This window comes from Rhinichthys klamathensis, unplaced genomic scaffold (genome assembly GCF_029890125.1).
Source record: "Rhinichthys klamathensis goyatoka isolate OS25496 unplaced genomic scaffold, OSU_Roscu_1.1 h1tg000098l_1, whole genome shotgun sequence".
Classification (NCBI taxonomy): Eukaryota; Metazoa; Chordata; class Actinopteri; order Cypriniformes; family Leuciscidae; genus Rhinichthys; species Rhinichthys klamathensis.
Genome location: NW_026606637.1, coordinates 4,080,673 through 4,096,240, shown reverse-complemented (window position 1 = coordinate 4,096,240; position 15,568 = coordinate 4,080,673). Strand labels below are relative to the sequence as shown.

Sequence of the window (15,568 nt, the reverse complement as noted above, 5' to 3'; positions counted from 1 at the left end):
AGCTCTCTTGAGCTTCTTTCACAGTATGTCTTACCTGAAGAGGTAGATTTATTGCATAACCTGAGAATCTGCAGTGCCAAAACAAAAATAATGCAGTAGCGATACAAATGACTACCAACACCTCCACAAATTTAGAATGAGCATGACCCCAAATACAGATGTATGTCTCAAAATAATAGCTCACAGACTTCTGCAGATACAATATTTGACTGAGGTGAAACTTGCATCAAGGAAATCCACACAAATCAAGTGCTGTTCTTATAATAAAAATCAACATTCTTATCCAAAATTTGAGATTAGATGATGAAAAGAGAACAAAAACAGAATTGATGGAAGCTGGTGAAGATCTACCTTTCCATTGTCGAGTTTTACAGTTTGGCAAGTTGAACACATTCAGACCTGTCAGCCCATTTTTTTTTTAGAAAACAACTTGCCCTTCTAAACTTATGTGACTGCATTCATCCATTACATTTGGTTACAAAAAACACCATATGTGGTTAGTTCAACTAAAAGTAGATTAATATCATGTTCAATGCGCACTGAATGAAAATGCTGTATGAGTTTTGTTGGATTCAGTGTTGAGGAATGTACTGGTCAGTGTGAGGTTCAGATCAGAACACGAACAGAGCCAGATGTTATAATGGACCTGAAGAGGCAAGTGTTTCTAGACCCTGTGTCCTCCACGTGATGATGACCAGTGCTGCGTTTCCCAAAAGCATCGTAAGCCTATGTAGATCGCAGAACTGTTGCCACAAATCAATTTAGCTCACGATTTTTTTGAGAAACGCAACCCAGATCTTAAAGGTCTGTGAGGCTGTTTGTTTAGACAGGATATTGGCAACTTCTACATTCATAAGTTCAGTTCTCGACATATAGTTTCACATTAGCAATATTCAGAATGTTTGCAGCTCTTCAGAACATTTTAGCATTGAATGTAAAGAATTGAATAACAAACATTTTATTGTTGTTAATTAGAAAGTCCAAAAAAGAGAATCACATTCAGAATATTCAGCATCAAATGCGTCAAGGCCCCTTTTAACATGTGAAAGTTTTGCGTTAAGTTTGAGTAAAAAATCGTGACCTGTCCATTTCAGACAGGCAAAAAAAATTAAAATAATAATTACTCACATACTCACCTTATGTTGTTCCAAACCTTTGACATAAAAGGTTTTGAATTCATTTTTTCTGTCCATACAATGCAAGTCAATCATTAACTTTCATTATATGGTCAAAAACAGTTCAATCTTTGAAATATCTTTTTTTTTTTTTTAAAGTGTCATACAGGTTTAGACAGACATGAAGGCAAATAAATAAATGATATTTGGATGAAATACCCTTTTAACAGAAAAAAAAAATTGTAAAAAAAATAATAATAATTCCAATTAAAACAAAAGCTATCATTAGGACTGATCAACAGGAGAATCAGGATAATAAAACAAACCAAAGGAAGGAGATTCTCGCCTAATCTTGCTCTTTCAGCAAACAATATGCCATTATATCATTAAGTATTAAGAAGAGATTTTTGCAAAGGAAGAATTAAAAAAAAAATCAACCAATTATTTAAAAAAAAAACATCCTACTGGCTTGAAGTGGCTTGGATACCCTGATTCAATAAAACCTACCCTGTTTCTTAAATAAATGGGTTTGCAAAGTTGAAGTGAATTTTAATGTAATATAAATGCACGTGGCACTTTACATTTTCTGTTGGTAATGCGTTTCTCTTCATCTGTCATACAACAAAAAAGTCCCTACCGTAGAACTTTCAGTGAGACCGTTTGACCCTGTCCAAGTATTTCACATAATTGTTGGAGATGTAGCAGCCTTTTACAAAGCCAAACTAGCCCTTAATCAGATTCTCATATGAAAACCAGTCACAGGCAGTGAGAAGAAGTCTTGACCCCTCTCTTACATAAGACATGTATCATCCTTTAAAGTCCATTTCATGTCCATTTTAGTCAAAGCAATAGAAGCGTGACTTGTTATGGACAAGTCTTGGCTCTGACTCAAAGTGCCAATGAGAAGGTAAGTGTGTGTTAATGTATCTCTCCTCTATTATTAATGCCCTGTTTTTCCAGTCTCAATGTTATCTGGTCAGCTAGAACTGGACTGGCTAGTTGACTATGTACGGTTATTTTAAAATAGCAATGTTAAACATTATATGCATCTAAAATGATTTATTCAGATTCTAGAGGTCAGAGCGAAGAGCTACATTTTATTAAAGAGAAACGAAAGATGTGCAACCACAGCACAGCTGAACAGGAAAGGGCTGGAAACAGATTGGGGAGGCGGGGGTGGAGAAAAAAGAAAAAAAAAATATACGAAACAAAGCTGCATGGTGGCCGTCTTGGACCACATGACCATTTCCTACGAAAATACAATGTGATAGAAAACAGGGAGTAAAAAGTGCTCGATTGCCAACGTATAGAGCAGTCAGCGTCTTCACTAATGTCCTGCTTTTTTCTCACAAATTTTATGATAATAATTGTTAGACAAAAATATATACCTCCACAAAGAAAAAAAAGAAAAGAAAGGGCACCAGAAGGCCAGGCTCAGTCGTCAATGAGTTGTCTGGATGAGGTGGTGCCTGATTCCTCAGGCTGAAGCCCAAGTTTCTCTGTTTCAGGCACCAAACCCTCCGTCTCTCCCTCCACCTCTCTCTCCATCTCTGGGTTGGAGAGCACCTGTGGCTGGGGGTCAGGAGGCCCTGTACCTTCTTCCTCAGGATCTTTCGCTGGGCCCTGAAGGGCCAGGAGTTTCTGGTTCAGGTCGTTGCGTTCTCTCTGCAGGGCCCTGCAAAGCTTCTCCAGACGCTCCAGTTTGCCTTGGAGGGCCTTGTAATTCTTGTCTCGCACTGTTTTCTACGAGACAAATGAAAGTAGCAATTTCAGCAATCAGCAAGTGCACATTAAATTGATCAAAAGGGACCGTAAACATTTATTAATGTTGCAAAAGATCAAACCAATTAATTACGAATATACCTAGCTCTTTTGAACTTTCTATTCATCAAAAAATCCTGAAAAAAACTAAATCATGTTTTCCACATAAACATTAATCAGCACAACTGTTTTCAACATCGATAAAAATAAGAAATGTTTCTTGATCAGAAAATCAGCATATCAGAATGATTTCTGAAGGATCGTGTGACAGCGGGAGGTTATAATTATCAAGCCTACTGAATATGATCGGGCAACACGATCTCATGAAAGTGCGTATCTATAGCACGAATTTTATTTCTCGTGCCATTTATATGCCAAAAAATAGTTTTTGCGTGCAAATGAAACTCACTAAACCCCTTGGTTAGGGTAATGGGTTTGAAGTGCGTTCTTGCCATAAAGTGCGTATTGTATGCACGCGAAAACTGCTTATCATGGGCTATGCAAGCAAAAACTATTTTTGCCATATAAATGGTACGAGAAATAAAAACGTGTGCAATAGATACGCACTTTCATGAGATCGGGCTGGATCGGGTGAAAGCACATTTTAAACAGACCTCGCTTTCTCACTAATGCATTGCATTCAAACAAATGTAATCTTAAAGTACTGTCGGTATTTGATTTCGAATGAGCAGAAATCTGTAAGAAATGTAGCGACCCGTAGATAAAATAACTGATGAAAACGTACTTATTTTCTTCAAACAAAATGTGCTCTGCAAAAAGCAGCAATGATATTTAACTTATAATGCTGATAACCTGTAATAAGCATAGCATGTCATAGGAAAAGTTTGCACACTATCCAATAAACCACATTGCAACTATTCTCCTAATGTTGTTCTTTATTTTATTTATTTAATATGCCTATATATTATGACGAGGAGAAATTTTGTGAGATTTTAAAGCATACTTAAAGCTGCTGTAGGTAACTTTTGAAAACATGTATTTGCTAAAACTGTCATTATGTCCTGACAGTAGAATATGAGACAGATAATCTGTGTAAAAATCAAGCTCCTCTGGCTCCTCCCAGTGGTCCTATTGCCATTTGCAAGAAATACACGCTCCCGGTCAGAAACAACCAATCAGAGCCGAGAGGAGTGTCTTAGCAGTGTCAGTCACACTCGTGTACGCGCTGATCACACCCCTCTCTTGCACAGAGCGAGCCGTCGTTCAAACTCAAGATTGCCGGCGTGCTGCAGCTGTGCTTATGACGGAGAAACAACCTAAACTGCCAATTCTCGAGTGACACCTGCTCATAAAACAAAGAGGTAAAAGGAAAAAGACCGATGACGATAAACAAGCGAAAAAGAAAGAATTACACAGAGCCCATTGACTCGGTGTCAAAACTCTAGCCGCGTAACATGTAGATAAAATGTCACGCACTCTGCTAAGCAACAATTGAAACCTGCTAATTCACTGGCTTGTCATGTTGCTGAAATAATGTACGAGCACACCTTATCTAGCATTATATATCGCTAGAATAATTACTTACATACTGTAACGTTAGTTACCGTTATATTAACGTTATCTTACTAGCTATTTATAACTTATAGAAAGAGTGCAACGTTATAAAGTTACATGTAGGCTATTGGAAAATACATAATGATTTGAGGACCAAGTTTGTAGTCAAAGTATGGGCAGGCCATAGTCAATGTAAAGCATATTATTGATGTTTAGTCCCTATTAGTGAGTGTGCCATATAACTTTTTATCCGCTGTTATCGGTGGCCCTGTTTACTAGCCTGCGCGTTCACGACAGGCTCCGCTGTGGAGGACGAGCTGTGGAGGGAGGACTGTAGTGCAGCAGAGAGCCAAGGGGGTGGGACCTGTAAGTTGTGCTTGTTCAAATTTTCAGGCTAAGTCAACGTTTTCTCAAAACTCCCTACTGCAGCTTTAAGTACTTTATTTGCAATTTCCTTGGGGAACGAAGACGGAGCGGTGTTATCAGTGAGCGAGGAGTGGAGCGGTAAATGGTGAACCCGGAGCGAAGCTGGAGCGGAGTGATTATTAAATGCTTGGAGCGGGGAGGGAAAATTGTTGCCGCTCCACTCCGCTCACATACTCTGGTGGGAATGGTGTGAGGTCGGTGGCGCGATTGCTAATGAGCGTCACCTGCGCACCACACCGGTCTCGAGTCCCATGGAGGAGCTAGGGAAGGATAAAAGGAGGAGTGACGACAGTGGAGGAGGAGAGAGGACCAGGCCTGGGCTTTATGTTGGTGCTTTATTTTAGTTAATGCTGCAGTGGTCCATGAGGAGCTCCTGCTGGTGCTTTACTTTCGTTTTGTTCTTTATGTTTATTTTATTATTAAAGTTATGTTTAACGTTCGCCGGTTCCCTGAACACAAACCTTTAGTAAATGCTGTGTGTTTTAAAAAAACACACCAGCTCTATTATTCCTCTCACCTCTTCTGCCATCTGCAGTAGAGTCTGGTTGTTAGTCTCCCATTTGGTCCTCCATAGCGTGGTCTCCTTCTCAAGCTTCTTGATCTTCTTTGTCATCTGATCAGTCACAGAAAATAAAATTGTTATGCAAACCACGCCTTTCCATACAGATAATTATAACGTCATATTTTTCAAGCTTTCCTTTGATTGTCTTTTAAACAGTAAGTACTTATCACTTCATTGTCCAAAAGCTTTATGTTTGGAATAATGTGAAAATGTAGAAACAAATTAAATGTAGCAGTTTTCACAAAATAAAGTAGCTCAACTGTTGTTGTTTTTTGACAATATTACTGTATTACTGTTTTTACTGTATTTTTTATCAAATAAATGGAGCCTTGGTGAGCACAAGAGACTTCTGCTGAGACTTCACACTTCCTGCACACTCACTTTCTCCATCTCCTGTCGGAAGGTGGTGAAGACCTCGTTGCTTTTGGCGAGGGTGGTCTGAAACTCCTCAAACTTGTCCATGTACAGAGTGAGCTGCTGCTTTAACTGATGCTCCTGCTCCTTCATCAGCTCACATTTATGTCTCGACTCAGTCGCATCCTTCAGAAGCTGAACAGAGAATATAGATCAACCAATCAGCATTATGATGACAATTTTCCTGGAGTCAAGAGTGATTAGTAGGGTTGGGTATCGTTTGAATTTTAACGATTCCGATTCTTATATATACACACCCAATTTCGATTGCAATAAAGTAAAAGAAAAAAGAAAACTCGGATATCATTCAGATTTATTCTAAGTCTTATTGCAATATCAAGTCTAAAGAACACTTCCACAAGGAACTTTGGCCTACGGTTTAAAAATATCATAGCAAAAACAACTAGCCTAACTAATATAAATTTCAAGCATTATTAAAAGACAAGTAAACACTCAGTAACTAAAAAAGAACAAATAAACAAATTAGCAATCGCACAGATAAATACAACTGAACAAACACTTAAAATAAACAGTGTTTTAAGATTTGCAGGTATTCAGGTACAGAAACTGTTCAAATGTAAAATAACACTGAACAATTTTATAACTATATTTGTTATGTACATTTCACTTATAAAATCAGTCAAGAACAGCGAGTGAATATTGTCTTTTGTTTTTTGATTAACGTTATTATAGAGATGGCAGCAGGAATTTGAGGCTGCTGTCACTTTAAGAGCTGCATGGATCCAATATACTGTTACACATGCGTTTTCTTTATCAACTGTTTATGTTCACTCAAGACATAACCGACTGTTACGGGAATATTTTGATATTTGTGTGTGTATTTGTCCATTCGAGTGCAAAAAAGAAAGAAAGGGAAGAAAACTCAGTTGAGTATCGCGCATTATACAGTATGAGAGGTGGCTTTTTGTGTGCACGTTTTTGGATATGTGTGCAGCACAGAAAACAGCGCACGGGTCGTCTTGCGCTTGAATGGTTTAAAGTCATATTAAAATGCACACAAAGTAATCGATAAGAGCAATCAAAATGAAAGTTTTATAACAATTATCTAATTCCTGACCTACAGAATTGGAATCGATTTTTGATTCCCAACCCTACTGTTTAGTCACATGTAGGGCTGCACGATTAATCGCAATTTCCATGTTATCGCACTTAAACCGATTTGGCTTATTGTGATTTTGAAATCGCAAAGGCTGCAATTATTATTTAACGGCAGCTTGTCATTGATGTACGGCTCTGTAAACCCTGCTCCATCTAAAAGCACTGAGTTTGAGTCACTTATAACTAGGGGTGGGGGAAAAAATCGATTCTTAGATGCATCGCGATGCGGATGTGGACGATTCTGAATCGATTCACAATTGTCAAAAATCGATTTTCAAAAAAAAAAAAAAAAAATTTAGATATATATTTATAATAACGTAATATTGACGGAACGCGAAAGACGGAACTCTGAAGCGCGGAAGTGCAGTGGCCGGACCGTCTGTGGCGTGCACATAACAGACGCGGACGCGATGGCTGAGCGCCAAATCCAAACACCCTCCTCGTTAAAAGCTGACGTGTGGAAATATTTTGGCTTCTGAAGTTGAAGGGGGAAAGGAGCTGGACAAGAGCCACACTAGTTGTAAGCTTTGTAGAGTAAAACTAAAATATTTCGGAAACAAGACACATATGAGAAGCCATATGACACGTTTCCAGCCAGAGGAGGAAAAACACTCGGCTGTAACGTTACCGGTCGTTGTTATATTATTAATTTACTACAAATATGCTGCTGCTAGTTCAGACACACATGTATTTTCCTGTTGGTTCTTTGCAATGTTAATAAAATATATTGTACGTTAATTCTTTATGGGTCATTACTTTGTACTTTTAAAGCAAAGTATTTATAGTCACACACACACAAAAAAAAAGATTCTGATAATCGATTTAGCATCGAATCGCAGCCCTCTGAATCGTAATCGAATCGAATCGTGAGGTGCCTAGAGATTCCCACCCCTACTTATAACGTGCATTTGAAAAAGCAACATGCGTCAAACATTTTTCCAAACATGAGAAGCATAAATAAACCTCTTGTCCAACAAAAGACAACATTTAATAACATGCTTTTACTCCAAAATCACTTCATAACGACAGTTGAGCATCCTTCTGTGAGATGATGTGGCTTTCTACACAGAATAAGGCAGTCGTGTGTTTATTAGTCATGTTTAATCAAAGCGTTTCAATCTTCTGTTTATTCAGCTACAGCGATGATAGGGATTTCCTGGAATGATGTGCGTTATCTACTTCTGCAGCGGCACATATTTGGAGAGTCTGCGTGAGACGCCCTCTGGCTTTCAGATGGAGCAGCATTTACTACCGATCAGCCGCACTGCACTGACAAACTGCGCATAAAATAATCGCAGCCTTTGCCAAATCGTGTGCGGTTTCATTGCGATAATTTGTGCAGCGCTAGTCACATGGTATTTATAGCTTAGATGATTGGCTCAAATAAACTTGGTTGCAGACGTGAGCAAACATGCCAGATTTCATGTCCCATAGGACCCATACATCAGGTGGTTTCACACCAACCAAGCAACTGCCCTTGTTATGAATGGGAATGCTAAAGGATAGCTTTACCCACATATTATAGATCTCCTTGGTTTGAAGTACCAATCCTTCAGGATTAAGCCCAGCTCAAAAACAGGATTAGGATTATTACAAGGATACTCACAAACTCTCTTTCTCTCTGCTGTTTCTCCTCCACCTCTCGCATCAGTTCAGCCGTCCGCTGGAGTTTAGCATCCACCAGCTGCTGTTGCAGTTCCTTGTGTTTGAACACCTTGTCGATGTGCTGGGTAGAGACAAATGTCACATTCACATTATTCTTCAAAACATCAAAAAAATCTTCAAAAGATGTGCAAGGATTCCAGACCCATCCATTTCTAGATATTTTAGCTATAGAAAAACAGTCCATTATGCTGCTTGATCCTGCAAACTAGTATTTGTTGTCATATAATTAGGGGTTCAAACGCAATGCGCTAAAACTATTGTTTTTGTAGGGATTTTTAGGGGTTCAAGTGCGAAATGCAAAAGCCAATGAGATCGGACCATAGGTGGCGCTATAACTGTTAAAAACATATTTCCTTAGTGAATTGCCTGTATTTGCTGTAAATGGTCTTTTCCATCTATAATGTAGGTGGTTACAGGCTTGCTAAATAAAACTTTATACTTTTTTTGCATAATTATGCTTAAAACACTTGAACCCTGTTAATTGCTGCTTGCATCTATATTTTTAATTTACTGTAATCATAAACACACTGATTCATAGTGCAAATATCTAGTTCAGTAATGAAACTAGAGTGCGCATGCAGATGGTCAGTTGATATGAATTTTGCATAACAGGTCCCCTTTAAAAAAATATGCTCAGCTGTTACTCAAAGCCTGAAACACCATGACCAATTTTAAAATATTATTTTTATTTTTTATAAACTCACAAGTTTCTGAATCCACATTAAAGCCCGATAAAGTGATCATATGCACTACCTGTTAAAAGTTTGGAATAATCTATATTTCTTAAAGCTGCTGTGTAATATTGTGATAAATATATTATTAGAATTTAAAATAACTTTTATTATTTTAATACACTTTAAAATGACATTTATTCCTGTGATAGCAAAGCTGAATTTATATCATCATTACTCCAGTCTTCAGTGCCACATGATCCTTCAGACATCATTATAATATGCTGATTTTCTGCTTTATTAATAATGGTTCTTATTATAAATGTTGAAAACAATATTTTGGACAATATTAATGTTTTTACTGTATTTTTGATCAAATAAAATCACAGACAATGTACGTTACGCATAATCCTGCATACATAGATGTGATTATGCGTTTATTCAGTGAACCAGCTACTTCATAATGATTTAATTTGAGGTTGCACATTTGGAACGAGCTCAACACGCAAAACATCTCTGAGGACACTGCATGTCTGAGGAACACGTTTAGAATTAAGCAAATATAATGTAAAACCATGAAATGAAACAGCAGCAAATATTCTTGGCTGTCACGTGTCCACCAACCCAACCAGCCATGACTACTAAAATGTCATATCTCAGAAGCAATATGAATGAATAAAACACCTCAACATTTACAGAGTACAGAACAAATGAAACCTCTGCACCTCATAATTCTCTGAGGACTTAACCAAAGCAATACAGTCATTTTACATATTTGACAGATGTTGCCTCACCTCCTCCCGGAGCTCGTACTGCTCAATGAGCTTCTTGAGTTTCTCAGCCAGCTCCATGTTCTCCTGCCGCAGTTTGCTGTTATGCAAGTTGTGCTGCTCCATCTGGGCCTCAATCTCATTCAGCGTCATCTGGAAGTGCAACGTCGCCTCCTTGCGCCGCTCCTCGTACTCCCTGAACCGCTGAGCGTTCTCCTCCTGTTGTCACAATGGTTATCTGGTTAAACTTAAGCCTGGGACACACCAAACCGACTTCAAAGAACTAGCAATTTTGAAAAACCAACGGTGTTGTCGCCTCGTGTCGGCTGCGTCTGGACCAAAAAGCTGCGCTTAAACACACAGCACAGACTGCAGCCGACTGCAAACTAGCACTTGCTTTCTGAGCCTCCGCGTCTATATCAGCAGGTATCAATACAGTCCACAAGGACATCCATGATGATATACGAAACGTAAACAAAGCAGCGCTTGTTTACCATTTTGAATATCAGTTATATTGATAACTTTCTACATTTTAAGCAGTTCATGTTGTTATGAAAATATTAGTGTTTTGGAATGCTCGGGTAGGTTAACATAACAATAGATCAGCCTTCTGCCTGTGCCGTCTTGACTTACTTGCTCTCTTTTGCTTTAAAGGCCCCCTGAAATCAAAATGATTTTTTTTTAGCTTGTAGTATGAATATGTTAGCTTTAAGGTTATGAATAAGCTGGTGTGTTCCAAAACAATGACAAAATTCACATTTAGGAGATATAAGCATTCAAAACTTACAGTCTCTCACTTCTGCTAAAATGGATTATGTATTTTTATGACATCGCCGCAGACTTCAGCTTCTAATCACATCTTCTGTCCAATCAAATGCTCTCTAGAATCTAAAGCGTCCCGCCCCCTATGCTATAAATACCACCTGGCCAAACTAAGCGATCTTTGACTAGTAGTGGGAAGTTCGGATCATTTTACTGACTCAGATCTTTGAATCTCGTTCATCAAAATGAACAAATCTTTTTTCGAGTAATTTCGTTCATTTCAGCAGAATGTATTTAAAATGTTACATGTTAATAGCCAAATTCAAACACATCAAATGTTGATCCCATTTAGAAGAAAAAAATTGCAATGCAAGGAAAAGGCCAAATTATGAGAAACAGAAACGATTAATTCATTTATCTGGGTCTTCAGGCTATGCAGTCTGTTAGTTTACCTCTCCTCCTGATCTAAGTCGTTCGTTTATCCCGTGACATCCTCATAAACTGAGCTTTGCAGTAGTTTACCTCTCCTCCTGAATCTTTCGTTTATCCTGTGACATCTTCATAAACTGAGCTATGCAGTCTGTAGTACCGGATACAGGATTATTTCACATTATGAGTCTTCGGGTTCGAGTCATTCGTTCATCACGTGACAAAAGAACGAATGACTCAGAAGAATCACACCCAAAGACTTGAGAGGTGAACTAATCATTTGTCTTTCCGGTACTGACAGCATATATGGGACTGACAGGAAGAACGAAAGGCTTGGACCCGAACCCGAAGACTCGAGATGTGAACTAATCATTTCTCTTTCCAGTACAGAACCTATAGGATGTTACGCATGCGTGGTCAACACAAAATTAACAAATCACTCTCTGAGACAACTCAGTAGTCCCGAGTCATATTAAAGAATCGTTCATGACCGACCCATCACTATCTTTGACACGTCACGGAGCAATACGGGTTGGAGATGTGTGTTCAGTTGCTCAAACGCTCGAGTTTTAATACGTTTTCCAACTGTACGTTGGTTAAGAATTAAATGGCTAGAATTTATTCACACCTCTACTATTGAATCCAACATATCATCAGCACTCGGATTCGCCTCCATGGTGCTGTCAAGTACGAATTGCAGTCTGTGAGGTAAACTAAACGCTATTGGCTATTTAAAAAGGGGGAGGAGCCATTCAATATGTCCCACCTTAGCTTCCTCTTTCAGTGGAAATTACGTCAATGCATCATACAAAACTGCGCGTTCTAAGGCACTTCAGTGGGCCTTTAATTCTCGTGCACTGACTCGTTCGCTAAACTGAATATCCAATCAGAGTTCCCACTCACCAATTGCCCCAAAGCAGATTCAACATGCTGAATCAGGCAAACTGTCGCCGACTTGAGCCTGACGAAAGCGGACGTGTAGAACACACTGCAAAAACTAGCCCGACAGATGCTCGCTGACCGTTGGCTTGGTGTGTCCCGGCCTTAAGGCCAACATGAATCTTTAAATCAAATGTGCATGACCTCTGGTGGCTCTACCTTCAGGGTCTTGTTATGGCGCTGAAGCTCCCTGCAAAGACTCTCCAGTTTGCTGCGTGCCAGGACAGCCTTGCTGTGCTCGCTCTGCAGGTGGATCTTCTCCTTCAGCACCTGGTTCTGCTTCTTCTGCAACACCTTCACCTGTTTTTGCATGCTGCGACTCTCCTCCAGCTGTCCCAGGAAGACACATTAGTATTTAGACATGCACTGAAATTTCAGCAACCCAAAATATTCCGCAGAAATGAATTAACTGTTTCAACATGTATTTCATGCACACAATGAGGATTCAACATCTATTTCATGCACACAATGAGGAAAAGCTAAAGTAGCAAAACATGTCAGCAACGTGGACCAAAAATAATGCGCCGACCAGTAAAGACCAGTTTTTTTGTAAAAAAAAAAAAAAAGTATCTAAAAAAAATAGTTTTTAATTTATCACCAGAGATCACAATATCCTGAACACGATACCAAATTCAATTAAAAGATTCCTCTAATTCAAACAGTAAAGCATGGTGCTAGCAATGCCAAGGTCATGGGTTCGATTCCTAGGGAATGCATGAACTGATAAAAAAATAGTATACCTTAAACGCAAGTCACTTTGGATAAAATCATCTGCCAAATCCATAAATGTAAATGTAATGACACAATTGACCAAATTTAATTACCAAACCTTTATTTTCAGTTTTCAGCTAAATTAAAACTTACATTTTGTTTCACTAAAAAAATGCATTTCAGCACGTCACTATTACTATTTCATACTACATGAATTGTATAATACTTTGTGCAGCTATTTCCTTTTCACTTTTGTTGTATGAAGAAAAGAAAAAAAAAAGAGCATCTCCTTTTGAATATCTCCTTTTGTCCTCAATGAAGGAAGAAAATAAATCATACGTGTTTGGATTGCAAATTTTGTTTTCTGAGTGAAGCCTCTCTGTAAAGACATTAATTATGAAATATGTCTATTGTTGAGCAATATCATTTCTCTAACCCCAAATACATACCAGGTCTGCATATTTCTTACAAAGGGCAGCAAGTTTCTCTTCTGGGGTGGCTAAAGTATGAAGTGCCTGCATCAGCAACAAAACCTCTTTGCCTATGACAACAAGGGAAGAATAATGCATAGAATAACCTGTTAAAACCAGTCATCCTATCACAACTTAAAAAAAAATCTACGGCTTAAAGTCATTTGGGGCCCTGTTTATGTATTGCATTAAACCTGAACCATTCCTTTAATGGTGAATACTAACCGAAGGATTTATGGTCCTTGGTTTTCGCAGCGTTAGGGCCCAACTCCCGATCGAGGGGGTCCGGGTTGCTATCTTCCCTGCCTGGCGTCTCCCCTCTTTCCTCCTCACTGCTCACCAGGCCCACAAAATCTTCCATGTTATCCTGGGATGGAGTCTCCACATCCAGAGGTGAACTGCTCCCTTCAACGAGTCCTCTGGCCTCTAAACCGCAGACCCCGATGATTTCCTCCATGACTTTAGTGCCCTGATGGTGTAAATGCAAAAAAAAAACCTTTTGAGATTAATTTAAGTTAACCAAGCTAACACTGACATTAACCCCTGACTCACTGCATTTAAGTTGATTTAAGTGACATATTGCGCATCCAATACAAAGATGCCTGTTCTAGTACATTGGCCAAGATTTTTATTGCAAACAGAGCCAAGTGCAAACAAACTCAGTATATTCAGGAACAGACAGATGAACACGTGCTGCACAGCCTGCACACAGAGAGCAGCCACACGCGAATCTGGCTGTCTCAAATCCCAGTGAGCTCCCTACATAGGCAGCATTTTGGGGGCATCTCACACGTCTGAAAAGAAGCTCACCTCACAAGGGTTTGACTTTGAGCCACAGCCAGAGAGTTATATTATAACCAGAACAAGCTAAATTCGAGGGAACGGGTTAAGACATGAAGACCAACGAGGCATTTATTCAAAGCACGTGCCAACTAATAATCTGTGCAACAGAAAATGCGTCAACACTGACCATTGCATTATACACCACAAATTTGTGAATATGAAATTATTAAAATTCAAGCATGTATTTAAGCATACGTAGCTTTCCTAACACATACTAGCAGTCTATATTGTTTATTTAGAAAGATAATTTATTCTCATGTTAAATCTTATGGCAAGCCAAACCCCTAAATGAGTGGCAAACGAGCCTCATATTCATCAATTTCCCTGGGTTGAGAGTTTAAAATGTCTATTTATTAAGGATATCAAAGCTCAGATAAAATATTAACACCAAAAATAATACTGTCGTGAAATCAGTAAAGCTGTAAACCTCAGGCTAACTCCACATTTACCCTGTTCAACACACACATGCGCGTGCATTCAACACATTTATTATCTTATCACTGATGCAAAATAAAAATCCATACCGTCACTCTTATGTCAGCGCTAAAAGTAAAAAAACGTCGCTATTGTAAATCGCAATGGTTAGCCTTGCTATTTTGATAGCGTAAGTTGAAAGTGCTTTTTTAAGTTGGCTTGTCTGCTGGTTAGCGGGCTAAAGCTACTTCCTTCGTAAATAACACACATTTATGGCGACAGGTTCCCTTCCTGTCCGTATAGCAAATCTTTCATAGCGTTAGACATGTTAATGATGTTATATCTGAAATAAATGTTCACCAATGAGCAGGTTGAGGTACAGTACCTGTGTGTTTTCAGTGTTTAATTCGAGCCTGGCATCTGAGTGCGTCGCCATGTTGTGACGAAATACTGAGAAGTGAAAATAAAGGCAAATCAGACTGGATGAACACAAATAAAAATCAAGTCAAACATATTTATTATATATACACAAAAAGCTTTATTAAAAAAAACTAACCATTCATTAAATTTGCTACTATTTCATTTTGTCAATTTATTTTGACATATGCTTTAAGTGCAGCGTGCGTTACCGGCTGCATTTATAACGTTATATTTAAGCCAAATGCAGGAAATAGCAATAAGTTGGTTTTATTTGGGCTGCAGACTTTAAATGGGGCATTGGTATAGATAGATAAATCCAAATGTAAGGTTGAAACAATCTGATTTTTATACTGTACACAAACTGTATTCTATCCTCTTTCACTAACCCTAAACCTATCCATCACAGAAAACTTCCTGCATCTCAAATGTTTCACATTTTACTATCTTTGTGGGGACATTTGGTCCTCCCAGTGTTGGTTAAACAAGAACACACACACACACACCAAACATCCATTTTCATAATACGAATGAATTATGATTGCAAAAATGGGATTTGAATGGA

At 38.6% G+C, this 15,568-nt stretch overlaps 1 protein-coding gene across 1 annotated transcript; it reads right to left on the bottom strand.

Annotated features, from left to right (window-relative positions):
• Positions 1 to 1,909: 1,909 nt before the first annotated feature.
• On the bottom strand, positions 1,910 to 15,048 carry txlng (taxilin gamma). The gene is made up of 9 exons (XM_056252720.1): positions 14,972 to 15,048; positions 13,555 to 13,798; positions 13,309 to 13,400; positions 12,308 to 12,478; positions 10,043 to 10,237; positions 8,519 to 8,638; positions 5,761 to 5,928; positions 5,335 to 5,430; positions 1,910 to 2,858 (listed from the first exon to the last, which is right to left on the bottom strand). The coding sequence occupies exons 1-9, from the start codon at positions 15,020 to 15,022 to the stop codon at positions 2,550 to 2,552; spliced, it is 1,446 nt and encodes a 481-aa protein (XP_056108695.1). The 5' UTR covers positions 15,023 to 15,048; the 3' UTR covers positions 1,910 to 2,549.
• Positions 15,049 to 15,568: the final 520 nt, after the last annotated feature.

Coding starts and splice junctions, on each gene's coding strand:
- txlng (XM_056252720.1), bottom strand. CDS start 15,022: ATGGCGACGCACTCAGATGCCAGGCTCGAATTAAACACTGAAAACACA. Junction 8,639..10,042: donor AGTACGAGCTCCGGGAGGAG/GTGAGGCAACAT, acceptor GTCTCTACCCAG/CACATCGACAAGGTGTTCAA. Junction 2,859..5,334: donor TACTGCAGATGGCAGAAGAG/GTGAGAGGAATA, acceptor TTTGTCTCGTAG/AAAACAGTGCGAGACAAGAA.